The 15,841-nt window shown below is 47.2% G+C and overlaps 1 protein-coding gene across 1 annotated transcript; it reads left to right on the top strand. All coding sequences in view use genetic code 11, as the record gives it.

Annotated features, from left to right (window-relative positions):
- Positions 1–63: 63 nt before the first annotated feature.
- Positions 64–10,667, top strand: EGR_09507 (Tyrosine-protein kinase Fyn; the record flags this gene model as incomplete). Its single annotated transcript, XM_024498756.1, has 8 exons — positions 64–788; positions 1,476–1,574; positions 2,694–2,878; positions 7,378–7,695; positions 7,788–8,044; positions 8,222–8,425; positions 9,875–10,280; positions 10,561–10,667. 8 exons carry the CDS (start codon positions 64–66, stop codon positions 10,665–10,667), a joined length of 2,301 nt encoding a protein of 766 aa, XP_024346851.1.
- Positions 10,668–15,841: the final 5,174 nt, after the last annotated feature.

The following is a 15,841-nucleotide window of genomic DNA, read 5'->3' as shown; positions in this document are numbered from 1 at the left end:
CGTTGGTGGTAAGTCGGGGCGTGTGGATGTTCCTTTGGCCGTGTTTGTCTGTCCTGCACAAAAATGGGTAACTGTGGGACGCATTCCTCCGCAGTCGATGAAGTTGAAGAGGCCAACCAGTATCCAGAGCTGTCACTTGAACAGCTTGATCACCTAAGCTTAGATCTTCAAAACAATCTTGTCAAGTACGGAACAAAATATTTGGGTCCATGCAAACCATCCCTTCATGGCGCAGCCACAGATCCTTCTTTTGATCAGATTTCCAACGCAGACATGCCGTGTGATGCTCCGAGCGCGCGTTCTACAACGCCAAGTTCCGGCATCCGACCAAAAAGTTATGTTAAATGTCCCAGCTTGGATGAATCCAGAGCCCACGGTTCCTCTTCCCCCATTAGTTACGGCGGAGGTGGCAGCATTAGCAGTGAGAGACGTCACCAACTTGAGCAGCGACCCAATTCAGCTTCTCATCTTCTGCGATATGGTCTCAACCACGTCAACAACAACAGCAGCAATCACTCTCCAAGCGCTAACTCATGCTGCCCACCAAATGAACAGCGGAATCCCCGCCCTTCACCTACTGTCAAGCAAATGCAACACTGTGTATCCAGCAACACCGAGAAGTATTCGCAAAAACTAACTCCCAAACCGGTTCACCAGAAATACCTAGTTCACCATTCCCTTGGCAAAAACTCTAGCAAATACTTTGTCGCAATTTTTGACTATAAGGCACGCTGTGAAGGGGATCTAACCGTTCACAAGGGTGATGCTGTCGTTATGCTCGATCGCAGGTGGGTTTCATGTTAGCCTTTCTTATCCGGCTGATTATTTTAGGGAGGTACATATGAGATAGAAACTAGCAAAGTTCAGTGTTCTTTAATAAAAGTAACTGTAATTTTCTCAAGGCTATCATTTACCCTAATTTGAAACTCCCAGGACTGCTAACTACTCGATATAATTATTTTAGTCGTAGGAATGTGAGGTCAAACAGATAGTATACACATTTGTCTTTTACTTTTTGGAGGCTGTTTTCCTTACCTAATGACTAACGTTTTATGTTTTCGTATTTTGTGTTCTAGTGTGTCCATTATTTGCGTTAGGCTCAGGCGATAATTTACTACCCTTCCCTTTTCCCCCGTTCCCACCATCTGCAACGCATCACTATTCATTTTTGACAAGCCGCATGCGTGTACACGATTGTGTGCGTGTGTGTGTACGCATATATTGGTGCGGTGTTCTTATTTTAAAACCTCGGGGTTTGGCACAGGATCGCACATTACAGTCTTCTTCGTCCTTGGATTTGTTCTGCTGATTGGCCACCTCAAGGTCTTTCACCATGCTGCGGTCAATGATGTGCGAGTGTTTGGCTCTCCTGAAATACCTTTCATGCGTCCATATAAAAAATTCCAGTACCAAATAGGCGCCTCTTGATTTATTCACTAGGGCAATTACTACTGAATTGTTGTTTCTCCTTTCAGTGATACGGATTGGTGGTTGGTTGAGAACGCAACAACCCACCAGCATGGCTACGTGCCCTCGGCCTACCTAGCGGAGGAGAACTCAATTGAGGTCTTTGAGTAAGTGCGATTCCCCTGTTCATTCGCTTGCCAAATGGGCGTGTCTTCCGCCCTCTATTTCCTGCAATGTTTCTACGTATCATGGGCAAAAAAACAAGTCAAAAAATGGTCTCTTTCTTTCCCTCTTTTGGACTTGTATTTACTTATGACCAGTCTGTTCTATCCTTTTTTTTCATTCCGCCCTGTGGAAGAGAAATGGTCGTCTCCCTTTGGTTTTATCGCCCAGTGGGCATACATCTAATGCACATGCACACAGTGGTGTTTTATCACTGGATCATTATGCTCTTTTAGTGGGGTAAAACAAACAATTTTGCAATATTTACTAGGCTCTCTACTGTTCCTCCCTCATGTCTAGTAAGGCGGTCTCTCCCACTCCGCTATTCCCTTTTGGATCGTTGTCCTAAAGGGCTGTGTGGATTAAGCCCCCCCCTTCTCATCTCCATCTTCCAACTGTCACAGGGGCAGATTGAGCCGTTTTGGTGGTGGTCATTGTGTCCACACAGCAGTTTGGCCCACTTGTCAGGACGCGCCGCCTCCACAGCCAATAATTAAATTCAATTGTGCTCAGTCCCATCCTGTTCTACCCGTGTTCTGTACCGTTCTACACTCTTGTGTCCTCGCATCAGGCCTCTTGTGTGCACATGACAGCAACATCCGTGTGTATGTTCGTGCACGCGAGCGATGAACGCTGAATTTGTCCTCATCGTCGTTTTATCCTGGAGTCTTTCTAGCTGATACACACGTGACAGCTTCAATGGAAACATCAACGATTCCACTTTGTGTAACATGTTTGCTACCAGGAGGCCAAAGGCAGACCGATTGCCACCACCACTCAGATCCTTTATTGTTCTAACATTGCTGAAAAAACCAAAAGTGTGTTAGTAACGCATGATTTGGTCCCACCACTGTGGTCATCGCAAACTGATAGCGAACACGTCATGTGTGACGCTGGTACCGAACAGGAGGAGGGGGTTACGACCGGTTTGTTTAGATAAAACGAAGAACATGGGAGGAAGGGGGGTCGTGTGCGTGTTTGGCTACTTTAAATAGTAACTTCTCCAGGATTTCAGTCCGTTTCTGAGACACCAGCATTTAGGTAAACCTTTTTTGCTTTAATAGATGGTACTTCCGAGAGATATCCAGAAAGGATTCGGAGCGACTTCTTGTGCAACAAGGCAATCCCACCGGCACATTCCTTGTCCGACCCAGTGAAACTACTCGTGGTACGTATTCATTCATTTCTCTTTTTTTTCATAAATCAACAATGTTTCACCAAATCGGCCATCTAAATAATAGGATCATCAGTAACATTTTGGTAGTTTTCAGGCAGTTCCTATCTTCCGCCTCTCCCTCTCCCTCCTGTCAAGCATGTCTAATTTGTTTTTTTCCTACAATTAGTGCCCTATATGACCCATTATAGTTTGATTGACGTCTAAACGAACGTGACCTTTTTTGCGAACTTGGTTGATTCACTTCTTTGTGACCTTTTCGGTCTAGTAGTTTGCCCTTACCATCTCGGCAATTAAGATCGTCAGTAAACATCGCTGATTATTGAAACTGCCTCCCCCAGTTAACACGTTAGCTGCCAAAGTGTCGGAGGAAAAGTGACCACTCCAGCCAAATTGGAGCAATAATCGGGACGTCCGATACATTCACGAAGCTTTCCCCAGGCCATATTCTCCTCCCCTTCTTCCTCTACTTTGATCAAATCGTGCAGATGAGAAAGTGCTGGACAGAAAAAGCAGCACTCCACATACGCACACACACGCTCGACCGCCCCTCATCGAAACAACTGTTGGCGAGTGTCAAATCCCGCCCCCAGTAAAGCGCCTGAGCTAGGAAGAAGTACTCTCTCTCTCATACTGTCTCTTTTTTTCGGCTCGCTTGTTAATATTTATTCCTCTCCTCCACCCCTCTGCAGTACGAAACGCGTTCTTTGACCCGCCGCGCGCTGCCCTCTGACAGTTGTTGCCCCTGCGTGACTCATTTCCGTGTGTGTTGGGATGGGGTGAGACGGTCCCACGTTTTATTAGAACGATCAAATGTGCTTTTTTGGCTCGCACTTTGGCCTTATAAATCATTTCCTGCGTTGCTACTGCCATTGCGTCCTTTTCCTGCCAAGACGTAAACATCCAATGGGGCGAATTTTGAGACCCACTCATCTTCATCTCTGCCTTATTCGGTACTCTGTTGCATCTATTGCCATATCTCTTGCTTCCTCTGTTCTGTGGGTCCGTGTGTGTCCCGGTTTCTAAGTCTAGCAAGGCACGCAATCGCATACATACACATACACACACACCTGTTTCGTGTGGGATCCTGGTAATCGGACAGGTTGGATACTTTCTCACAGCCTCTAGCTTAGCGAAGCCTTGGCCACTGGCCAAGGCGGTCGCTGCGGTAGGTTTGGGTCCACATGTTCGCGATTTTCTACAGCTCGATTCGCTCCGCCTCAATCCCCTTGTAAAAGCGGGCGTTTTGCCGCACCATCTCGTGTCAGTTTACTGGCCTTCCCTTCATCTTCCTGTGTTCGATTGCCTAACCATCGCAGTTGCTGCGGCAACATAAAAAAGCGGGCAAATCTAGCCATTTGTAAGGATAATTAGTTGACTCTTAGCGTTTGCCAAATCCATAAAAAATACGCCTTCTGATAGCCGGAGATGGGCATTGTTAAAGAAGGCAGGAAATAGTGAATTGAAGTTGAAATCGGTTTGTAAATTTGGCACCTTTTTAAACGAAGTTCTTTCCGTTTTTACCTAGTCGTGGAAGTGTTACCGGTACCTCCACGTTGTCTGCATTTCTTCAAATTGCTGCGTCGCATGTTTGTGACGTGCGGGCTCAAGTGAGAAAACACTCATGCAGCTGGACCTATCGCATATAAATGTGATAATTTGTGTTATTGTGAAATCCATCTGAGATCAGGTACAGACGTATCCCTAAAGGTCCTGAAGAATAATGTAATAGTTGTTTTGAAGCTGTGCTCCAAGAATGAGACTCCCTTGATGTTGAAGCCATCGAAGTCTTGGCACCAACAGTGGTTGTAACCTGGCACGAGTGGACTACTTTGTCCTCCCCCAATCCTTCTTATGCGGAACCTTTTTTTCCCCGATTTCTCTTCCACATCCTTTTCCCCCTCTCCCTCCACCGGTAGTTCCAACAGGCGGGAGAAATGTCAGGCGGCATTCTGTACGTGTACACTTCTTTCTCACGAATGAAAATAAACCCAAGGTGAGCGTGTGTGTGCGGGTGCGTCGATTTATTAGGCTTGCGTGGTCGGTCGGAGTGGGGCGGAGTGGGGGGTGGAGTGAGTGATTGGCTCCGCACCACGCGTAGCCTGTCAAAACACCGCTCTCATCCGCTCACTCACTCTGACGTCTGTCCAACGGCCAGGCTACTCGTAGGCTTGCGAGCATGCCTTTAGCATGCTTATATTAGTGCCGCTACTACTGTGCCCTGCCCGGCCTCTTTGAAAACTGTTGTAAGACGTTTTGCAGAAAAAGGTGCCACAAGTGTCTAAAGTTGGGCCAGAAATAAAGCTTCAAGGCCTAAAAGGAGTAGTTGTAAGTTCAAATCCTTTTGCAAACGTTGACCTTGGTGCTCGCCGCCCTCATTCTTTTACGCCGGCCATCGTAACGTAGTTAGCGCCTTAAAAATTACCCCCAAATCTCAAGCCCCGACTGTCCTACACCGAAAGTACCTAATTGATCCATCTCGTCAATTTCGGTGGATCTGAGGTTGCGGCTTGTTGGCACATTGGAAATGTGGAGATCCGCTGCTAGAGGGGATTCCATGCTCTTCGATCGCTTCTCGGAGGAATATCTGCCTGCGAGCAAAACCTGTGACCTATTACGAGTCTGTGCCGATTCAGGCCTTCACTGCAAGTGTTTTCTTCCACGACATATGGATTTGGTAGTTACCAGACAAAATCGAGATGGCTTCCCACTCATTTTGGGTTGTGCTACCACTGGAACTAAGGGCTACAATTAGAGGTGACATTGACCTTATTTCTACACCGCCGAGCCAGTGTAGCTGAATGCAAGGCTTTCCAGTGCGTCCAGAAGGTGAGTGCGCGAGGACTTCATTATCATCCTACTTGCCAATGACCATTGGATTAGTTTGTGTGCTTAATTAATCACTCTCACAAAACGTGGCGGTTAAAAAAGTTTGGCCCAGGGAGATCTCTGGCCTCCAAATTTGGCCTTAGCGTGGATGTGCTGTTGACCTTTCCGCGTGGTGTTGGTGAAAAAGCCTCGACTTAGTGCATTCAACCGGCCGGTCTCGCGCCGCGGCAAAGAATGACGCGCGCATGAGAGAGAGAGAGAGCGAGTGGACTAATCCTGTTCGGGGACACAGGAGGGCGACCCTGCCCCCACCTCGGCTTTATTTGCATGCGTTTCGCTTCACTTCGCTTGGCGCTGCCAACTGGCACACACACACATGTGCGAGAGCTCGGGAGCTAGAGAAAGGAGCGAGGGGGAGGGAGGAGAGGAGGGTTTTTGCACGCATCGTGCACGCTCCCTCCCTCTCCTACATCACATCTATACATGCCTATCGATGCACCGTGGAAATGAACACCCGTATCACTCTCCCTTTCTCTTTTCCTATAAGTGAATTTTATTTCTACCAAGCTGAAGACCCGTGAATGAGTGCCCGCACTTTTGATTTCTCGTTCTTGATACCCTCCTTTGAAGCCTGAAGGTCATTAACACGTTTTTCAATCTGGACCTTCTACGTGACAAATGTGACCACTGGTTGCAGTAGAGGCGACAAGCTTCCTCTAGGTCTCTTAATGAATGTGGAGGAGGAGGTAGTAGTAAGATTAATGACTCCCCCCATTTGTATCCAATCGCTTCCATCTATACAACCTTTTGGATTTTCTGTTTGCTGAAGATCCCATCTACCATCCCATTTGTTACAGCTTCCCACCAGAGCCTCCTTGAACCATGCATTTGTCTTGCATTAAATAGTCTTCAGGCCTTTGTTGCATAACCCCAACCTGTTGGGTTTAAAAGTCGCTCCTTGTCATTATTCTGCTGTCCAATCTTCCATATTCGACGCGATATTTATTTGACAGTCGGTGTGACAGCGACGAGACTGTTTGTGCTTAACTTTTTCTGGCCTATTTTACACTACCACCACCCTCAAACGGCCCTGTTGGGGTGGTATGCATGTACGACTGGTTGGTCTATCTTTTTTTCCTATAGCCCCCGGAGAGATTTAGGAATGGACAACAACAAGAGGGAGGATGGGGCGAGGGAGAGTGGTGAATAAATGAATTACACGACTTTTTATGCGGATAGTGTGGTGATGATGATGGCTGACGGCCCCAAAGTACCCAGCCTATCTATGCTGACCCCAATTATTGCCACACAGACACACAAACAAGGTACATGTTGCGTATGTCCATACTTACCTCCAGCCCTGTGTGCGTGTGTGTCTGAAAATCGCGACGACAGTCTTTCATCAGTTCCGCTGCAACCAATCGGCAGTGTGTAATCATTCGTCTTCTTTGGTCCCCAGTCCCGTCCTTTTCATGGCTTCGAGAGGGAATAGGTCGCCCTTTCTCCACTCACACTTTATTGGTGGAAGTGGTTGTGACTTCGGTGTCTCTTCTATCGAGTCTCCATCCGTAGCAGGTTTGACGCTTAGGCTTCGAATTCAGCCAATAGAATGAGGGCTCCTGTTCATTTGCATTGTTCCTAACCATGTGGCTCATTGAGTCATCTTTGTAGATTCTGTAAAGTGTACAAATTGATTGAAATTAGTTTGGGGTGAGATCAAGCTAAAATTGTTCTTTTTTCTGTAGGTGGGCTTTCACTCTCAGTGCGAGACTACGATCCCAGCGTGGGAGCAGTGGTGTGTCACTTCAAAATCAAACATCATCCTCCGAGCGGGGGGATCTGCATCACCTCGACGTTAGTCTTTCCGAATCTTGTGGACCTGATCAATCACTACACCTCACATGCTGATGGACTGTGCTGCCGTCTCACTCAACCCTACCCACGACCTCCACCCTTCCTTTCGGATCTCTCGCGAAGAACTAAAGACGATTGGGAGATTCCACGCTCCTCCCTTGTCCTCCAGGAACGTCTTGGCGCCGGCCAATTCGGTGAGGTGTGGCGCGGTAAGTCCTTGTCACGACGTCAATAGTAGCTGTCGCTCTCTTTCCACGAAATATTGTCTATCCCTTTCCCTTCTTTTTTCATTTCTTTAAAGGTGAATGGAAGGGCACCACTCCGGTAGCCATTAAGACTCTCAAGGAGGGCACCATGACCAAAGAGGACTTCTTGAAGGAGGCGCGGATTATGAAGACTCTTAGTCACCCGCATTTAGTGCGCCTGTTTGCAGTGGTCACCACCGAGCCCATCTACATCGTCACTGAGTTGATGCCCAATGGCAGTCTCCTCGCCTTTCTTCGATCCGATGTCGACAAGACCCTCGGGTTGAAGGAGCTCGTTGATTTTATGTCACAGGTAGGTTTGTACCAAGTGTCCATTGATTCGGGCATTCACAGCATTGCCTTGCCTGATGCTCTGGTTTCGTACTCCGAATGGAAGGTCTTGATGGTATAGGCATGGGTAGAAAGCCATAGGACCAAGAGATGTGGTGCCTCAAATCCACAAGGGATCAAAAACCGTTTTCTTCCGTAGATCGCTACTGGGATGGCCTATCTGGAGGAAAAGTGCCTAGTCCATCGTGATCTCGCTGCGCGGAATGTTCTCGTTGGTGATAACAACATTGTGAAGATCGCGGATTTCGGTCTGACTCGTGCCATTGATACCACCACTGAGGCATACACCGCCAAGCAGGTAAGTTTCGAAGTCACTCAGTTCGGTTGTGGTGGTAGTTTAATTGTAGCACACTCTTTGGGTGTCGCTACTCTGTCTACGTACAAATAGGATCCCTCCAACGTAAACACTTACGGGCGTCGGTCAAGATTCCCCCCTCTCATAGGAATGGATATTTGGCAGGGCCTTCTATGCATGAATAAACGTCCCATATTGTGTTGTGTTGCACCGTACTGCACTGTGACGACTCCATTGTTCGTGGGAGTGAGTTTTTCAATGTCCTTCTGGGCTGGCAGCGGTCCGTCCACTTGTTTTTTTTGCACCGCTTCATCCCCTGTGGATTAAGTGGGATGTTCCGGTCCATCTGAGACTTTCGCGTCTACACAAAGAAAGCAATCCACTTTAGGGGGTGGGAAATAAGTTCACATTTTCGCCAGCAGTACTCACCCCTCCAGCTTCGGTGCTGATACATCTGTTTGCCCTATTGTAATATTCGTCATCGGTGCTGGAATGGTTATGTTCAGTCCGCTTGCTTCCACTGCTTTTGAAGCTTGTTTTAATTCAAAATCGTGTCCTTCCCCAACGTGCTACACCAGCCCTTCAGCCCTCGTCAGATGTGGAAAGCTGCCTTGGTGTCCAGCGTCCGCTGTTGTGCTTACCATTGGCACAGAAAAATTTGTCTTTTGTGAACCCTTGACCTTCAACTCGCTAAGTAAATTTTAATTCGCAGGAATGACTGTCGAGGCTGTGGGCTAAGAACCATCACGGTCAGGCTCATGGCTAGCAGATGTGTGGGTGGCCGTCTTTGAAATGTTGACATTATTCAAATGTATTAACTTGGAACCCTCGTTTAAGCATTTTCTTCACTGACCGCTGTTCTTTGAACATATCGCTATTGATGGATATCATCTTGATTAAGGGTGTTTGGATTGAACTGATTCACACCTCAATAGGACACGCTTGTCACTTCCCCCTGCGTGTACCAGTCTGTATATTCAGCAGTCGCGGTTTGATATGAACGGCCACGAGCCGTTGAGGGACTAAGAAGAGCGGCAATTGATGGCTACACATTCATCCTGCTCCGCGTGGCGTAGATAAGGTCGGTGTAGAATTCCAGTATACGTGGATTTGAAAGCAGTTCTCCTCTGTTGTGTGTTAGAGATTGTATCAGCCTCCTCGAGATCAAATTTTAGTACTATGGTTTTTCGAAAGACAACACACTGATCTCCTGGCACTGGAAAATCTTGACATTACCTAGGGGCACATAACTGCCTGTGAAGAGAGTCCACGGTAGGGGAGAATTTTTGCGTCTGGACTGGTTCACAGTTGAATTGAGAAGTTTGGAACCGCCCAAGCTGGTGTGATAGGTGTAGGGCAGTCAGCCAGCTGTAGTCAAGGCGAAATAATCACTGAGGATAAGAATGTGGTTGTTGTATTTGTCTGCAGGTGTCTGCTTCAGTGTCTGGTATGTATAAGGGCTACCAAATCAGAGACATTTTTTATTCTAACTTGTAGGGAGCCAAGTTCCCGATCAAGTGGACAGCTCCAGAGGCGGCGTACAGGGGGCAGTTCACCATTAAATCGGACGTTTGGTCCTTCGGAGTGGTGATGTACGAAATCATAACTCACGGTCAGGAGCCCTTCCCTTCAATGAGTACCATGGAGACGCTTGATCAGGTGAACAACGGCTACCGTATGCCTTGTCCCCAGAACTGTCCAGCGGCCATTTACGAGGTGATGCTACACACCTGGGATGCCACGCCTGATCTACGACCAACTTTTGTCCTTCTCTGCGAATTTTTTGAAACCTTTGTTGTGGCCGATCCGCACCCCATAGAACCGGAGGCCGCAACAATAGATTCAAGAACAGGTGCGCTCGCCTCTGAACCCTGTAAGCGACGACCCGGGTACCCCTACGTTGGTTCGCCCGCCCGCTTTACGCCTGTCTAGTCACGACCAACTCTCATGTCTCCCTCCTATTACCCGAGGTCTTTCAGGTATTCTCGCCGGCTCTCTCTCCCCTGCCCTCTGTTGGCGAGACCTACTGATTATAATGGTGCTTAAATGACTCTTGACCCTTTCGGAATTGTCGAAAGCAATCAGTACTTCCTTTTTTTGTAAATCTATGGCTTTTTAATGCCTAGCCAATGAATCTATCGTAGACTACCTTGTGGGTTGGCCTTTTTCCATTGTCGGGTCAGTGATATCGGGATTTTTTGTACTGGGTTTGCTTGCCGCTACCGGCAGTGTGGAACTCAAGTCCCACCTGGAGGTGCCAGAATGGTTGGCTCTTATTAGGGGCTGGTAGGGTGTCCGCAAAAGTAGCTAGAACGTGATCCCACGCCAATATGATAGCACCGCGAACCCACGAAGACTACAGCGTTCGCTTATTTGAATACGTAATTGAAACCCCTACCATCCTGAGCAGTGCCGTGTCTTAAAACGAAGGTGGTACCTGTCTAAGGGAGTGCAGTACTGGGCGCCGTGCCACAATTTGGCATTGCGCCAGGCCTTGTGCAGGCTGTTTTTGCGCAAAGGCTATATAAACACACACACACACACGCGAACGTAAGCGATAGCGCATTTCAATGCCAACACCTCCGCAATCTACCGTCGATTGTATTTCAAGTCGCGGCGGTGGTAGTACGCGTGCGCGTCCCACACGTTAGACTGACGTCAGCTTCCCTTCCTACGCCTTCGTGCATGCCATTCGGCCCGCCATCCTGACGGCAGGTTTGCGGACACTTGAACTGCCAAGACAAAGGCCCTGTTTAAATAACGCTAGCGACTATTGAAGGACCCCTTTCTTGCATATTTGCATCAGCTTTTAGTGATACTTTGCCCCATCGCATGGGACGTTTTGAGGGCGGTTCAGGTGTCCTCACCCCTTGTTGTATATCCACGGTAATAGCAGCGTGGAGGGAAAGTATTGTTAATTTGTTTCATTTTGGCCAATATTTATGCGTAGCCTAGGGGATAACAGACCCCTAGTGTTTCGAGATCGACTGACTCTTTGTGAACCACTGTACCTACCAATGGTGACAGCAAACATGACCCTGTTGGGAAATTGACTACATGCTCTCCTCAGCGTGTCCAGGCGGATAAATTCGCAAGTAAAACGAGCCTCCTTCAACACCTTCCACTCGGAAGTCTGAACCCCTTAAATGCTTCACTGAATTATGGCTAGCCACAAATGCAGATATGACTCGGACACCAATAAAGTAAGTAATATGATAAGGCTGGCTGTAAATGCAGCCCATGAATTTTTCAAATGACGTCACCTCGTCATACAAATGTTTTGGATATCCCTCGATATTTATGGCACTACTGTTTGTAGGTAAGGTTTTGGTCAAACTTGGGAACTTAACTGCCTTCAACCTTCGTGGTCTTCAGTCACCATCCTTACATGCATCTTTAAAAAATTTCTACCCAGAGCCACAAATTTTACACAGCTTTTAGGGAGGAATGGGGCTTGTCGCACTTCAAACATGACTGACATCTCGATGTGAAAACGTGACAAAAGATTTACCCCTTCTGAGACGCAAACCGGAGAAGTAAAGCCACGTCATTTGAAACCGATCAAACTGACTGTTTATGGTCTCTCCTGGCCTCGGCCATTAATCACCATCCCATGGGGGTAGGGGGGGGGTGAGAAGGGGCGAAGGCGAGGGGATCCACACACGCGCGCACGTCCCGCCGACTAGTAGCGAGTTCTTTGACGTCATCACGGACTCGGGATCGTCATTGTCTGCATGCGCCTGCCAAATGTGGCGAGAGGGGAGGGGAAACGGCCAAGGAGGTGACGGAGTTAAACCCATCTACGAAAAACTATGGCAATTACGATAGCAATGGTCCAGGCTATATTCGTAGCCATGGCTCCAATGAATGGGGCATTGGAAAAAAAGCCTCAAGCTAAATCAGTGGACTGGAATCGTTGTTACCATGACTTCGGAAATTCTTGGTCTAAGCCAGTCCCATTGGCAGGTTCCTCATTATTCTATTGGCCACCTAACGGCCAAATTTAGCTGATCGTAATAGAGAGGTGAACTGGCAACCATTCTCTCAACCGCCTACACAATAACGATGTCCAGGGGTTGATGATACTGTTTCGGTAGACGAAAGTAAGTCAGGTAGTCGTGGCAGGCAGCTGTTTTATTCTAACTGTACAGCAACATAAAAATGGCCTTTCATAATAGAAGAGGGATGACGTGTATCTCCTCCAGTTGGATGAATGACATTTTGTAACTTGGCATCTTGACAGTTCCAAACAAATCGTTCGCACCTACTGGTATTTCTAGCTGTGAGGCTGTTGCCCACCTTTCGTGCCAATTCAATTCATTCTAAAGTCTAAAGCCGCTTTTTTCCATTAAAACATTAAAAAGTATTGCTTGAAACATCTGTTATTTGCCATATGCAGCAGTTATTATCGTGCTTAGCCAAGTTTAGGCCGAAAGAGGGAGGGAGGGAGGTTCCTCTTCCCTCCCGTCAAACAGAGGCGAATAAAAAAGAAGAGGCGGATGCGTGAAAACCGGACCGAGAATGAAACATGCATACATTTTCTTTTTTTCCTCAATAGTAGGAGGAGAATGAATGGCAGCGGAACAAGTATCTGGCGCAAGGCAGATGTAAATGTTGGCATGATTAGTGCAGACCTGAAACTGTCAAAACTGCTTCGGCGGCTGCCATTACCACCAGGGGCATTTTTAATTGGACAAGAAGGGAAAACAATTTCCTGGACTTTGTAAAGACATCAAGTCTACATTTGACTTAAATAAATAGTCCGAGGAAAGCATAGGGTTGCCAAATATTGACGTATTTGCTGTCACCGTCACCCATGTGATGGGCCGACGCGTCAAAAATACGTGACAAGTTCTTCTTACCATGTGATTGGCTGAATTGAGGACAACAAAAGCGGTGTGGGAGGCTCTTGGATTGAAGAACAATGGACGTAGTCATTTCAGTGGTTCAATTGTTGCTGTAATGCGAGATCAGAAAAACTGGGAGCTGTGGTGGTCGATTTGCCCTTCCCACCTTGGTAGTGAACGGACTAAACATCTCGACATCCACAATGCTCCAGGTTGTCACTGAAGATATACCAACTGAAGGGATAAGCGGCTGTATTGTCAAAAATACACTCGTACAAAAGCCAATTAACAAAGTAGCCCCTTTCTTCTTTCTAGTGACATACCTGGCGCTCCCGGCGGTCACTCTCCCCTCAGTCGTGACATCTCTTCCAGTGAACCTCAGTCAACCAGGACAGGGACGATGATGACACGAAGAACACTCCAAATAGGGGAAGTACTTCCTACAAGTGGAGGCAGCAGTGCTAAAGACTGGATAATGCTCTGCTGTGCGATCACTCTGGGTGCTAATAGCTTGGCTAAGAGCGACGGGAGGAGGGGGTATCAGAAGCACGCAGTCGCCTTTGCTGAATTCGATGTTATTTCAACCCACCTGTTGTGTGTCGCGGATGTGAATACCAGCTAACGAAATTGGGAATCCCATACACTTGGATCGGGTACGCCCACGCCTACCACCGATCTGGTGCACGGAGTCATCGTGGAAGTCGCAACAGCGTAAATAAATAGGGGTGAAAGGTTTATCGTCAAGCTAGTCATCATTGTTGAAACTTGAATGCGATGTCAACTAGGCTGACAAGGCAAGTAAATGAGATGCGGTCTCAATAAGGTCCGCGGATTACCAAAGATTGTCCTCCAAACCAGAAGGATAACCCATCAGACCTCGCTTCATCCTCCGTATTTCAGTGCATGACGGAATGAGTGCGGATAAAAAAGTGGGGTCAAACCGAAGGTGGCCAGGGCTAGTTACTTATTTAAAGAGACAAAGCATTGCATAGACAGGGATTTCACTGCCAGATTGTCTTGTTGAGTAGGATCAAGCAGGGAGTTGGTGCGTTGCCATGGTCCTCGGACCATGGCTATGGTTTTCAGCTTCTCCCTATGTCGGCAAAAACCCTTCTTCAATACTGGCGCGCCCTGTTATGGCTCCAGTAGAGATTGGAGATACTGCAAGTTCATGGTTGTGATTTCTTTCTGCATGGAGGCTTTCACGAATTGTCCGTTTGATATAGTCACATTTCTCACCTTAACACATCTCCAAACGTTGGCACCAATGTCTTCTCTTCAATAACAACAACGACACTAAAGCATAATTTTCCACGATCGAGAAAAGGTCTGCCCAAAGTTGATACATCCAACTCTGAGTGATTCATCATCGCAATCACACATTGTGCAAGCCATTTCCGGATGATGCGTTCTGCTAGTGAGCCTTCTCCAATTTCTGCAGAAGAGGATGTAAGAGAAGCTTCTACATCTTCAAAGTTGAGCTAAAGCAGACGAGTACCAAGAACACAGAGTTCAGCCGAAACGGGCGAGTGGTGGAGAACACAATAAAGACTCATGTAAATCTATAATCACACGTGATTGACAGGCCCCTTCGTCTACATTTTGGAAGAAGTCCTTGCCGTGCGTTCCACCTCAAGTTACACGTACTTTTAGGCTATCTTAATACCACCTAGATCCTCACTGAAGGGTTGTGTCGGTGAGCTCTTAACAGAGCCAACATGAACAAAACGTTTCAACACCGAACCTCCACCCCTCCCCCCCAACTTTGTCTTGGTGGTAGAAAGCCGGATGGACAAAAAGACCTCCGGTTCCAGAAAAAGACTCGTGTAAAGCAGAAAATTCTTGTCCGATTATTGACTAATTTATCACCATCCGACTAATGAATAAGCGTTCACTAAAGGAAGGCAGGCAGGCAGGAAGGTTATACACACCCATGCACAGACACACACACACACACACACACCATCAGCGATCATTGTTTATAATTGAAATGGTGAAAAATGACATCAGTGTGGGACCAGTGAATCATTCAGCGAGGGAGACACACTTCAGCCTCATGACGACGTCTTGAGTCAACAACGCAGAGATCTTTCCAAATGTGTGGCACACCCACCAGTTTACAGAATAAGTTTAAAACAAAGGAGATCGGAGATGCTCTTCATCTAAGGATAATTTATATTTTCCAGCCTAAACTGTTAGACCAGTAGTGCAGGCGTGGGTCGTGATGTCAACTTGGTTGCTAGCGTGACAAAATAAGTGAATCCCAGCGGCTGAAACGACTAAACAAATTGCTGCGATCAGTTGAAACGACAATCGAGTGTTCTGCTAAGGCTATAGCATTACCTCTAAGTATCCGAGGAAAATGCGTAATGTTCCACACCATTGACGGGTTGGCCATGGCAACCACTCTATTATTATCGATATCTTCTCTATCGTATAAACAAACCACAATAATTCTTATTTCTCTTTTCTACTTTTACATAGAACAATAACGGAAACCATTTGCTTACTTTGTGGGATTAGCTGCCGTTTCCGGCTACCACTCCAGTGGCAAAGCACTCTACTCTTGTTACTTCTGTTGGCAGTCTACTGCCCGGGAGATACACTGGTGCTGGGA

Source organism: Echinococcus granulosus (assembly GCF_000524195.1).
Source record: "Echinococcus granulosus chromosome Unknown EG_S00150, whole genome shotgun sequence".
Classification (NCBI taxonomy): domain Eukaryota; kingdom Metazoa; phylum Platyhelminthes; class Cestoda; order Cyclophyllidea; family Taeniidae; genus Echinococcus; species Echinococcus granulosus.
Note: the sequence above shows the minus strand (reverse complement) of the source record. Positions and strands in the feature narration are given on the sequence as shown.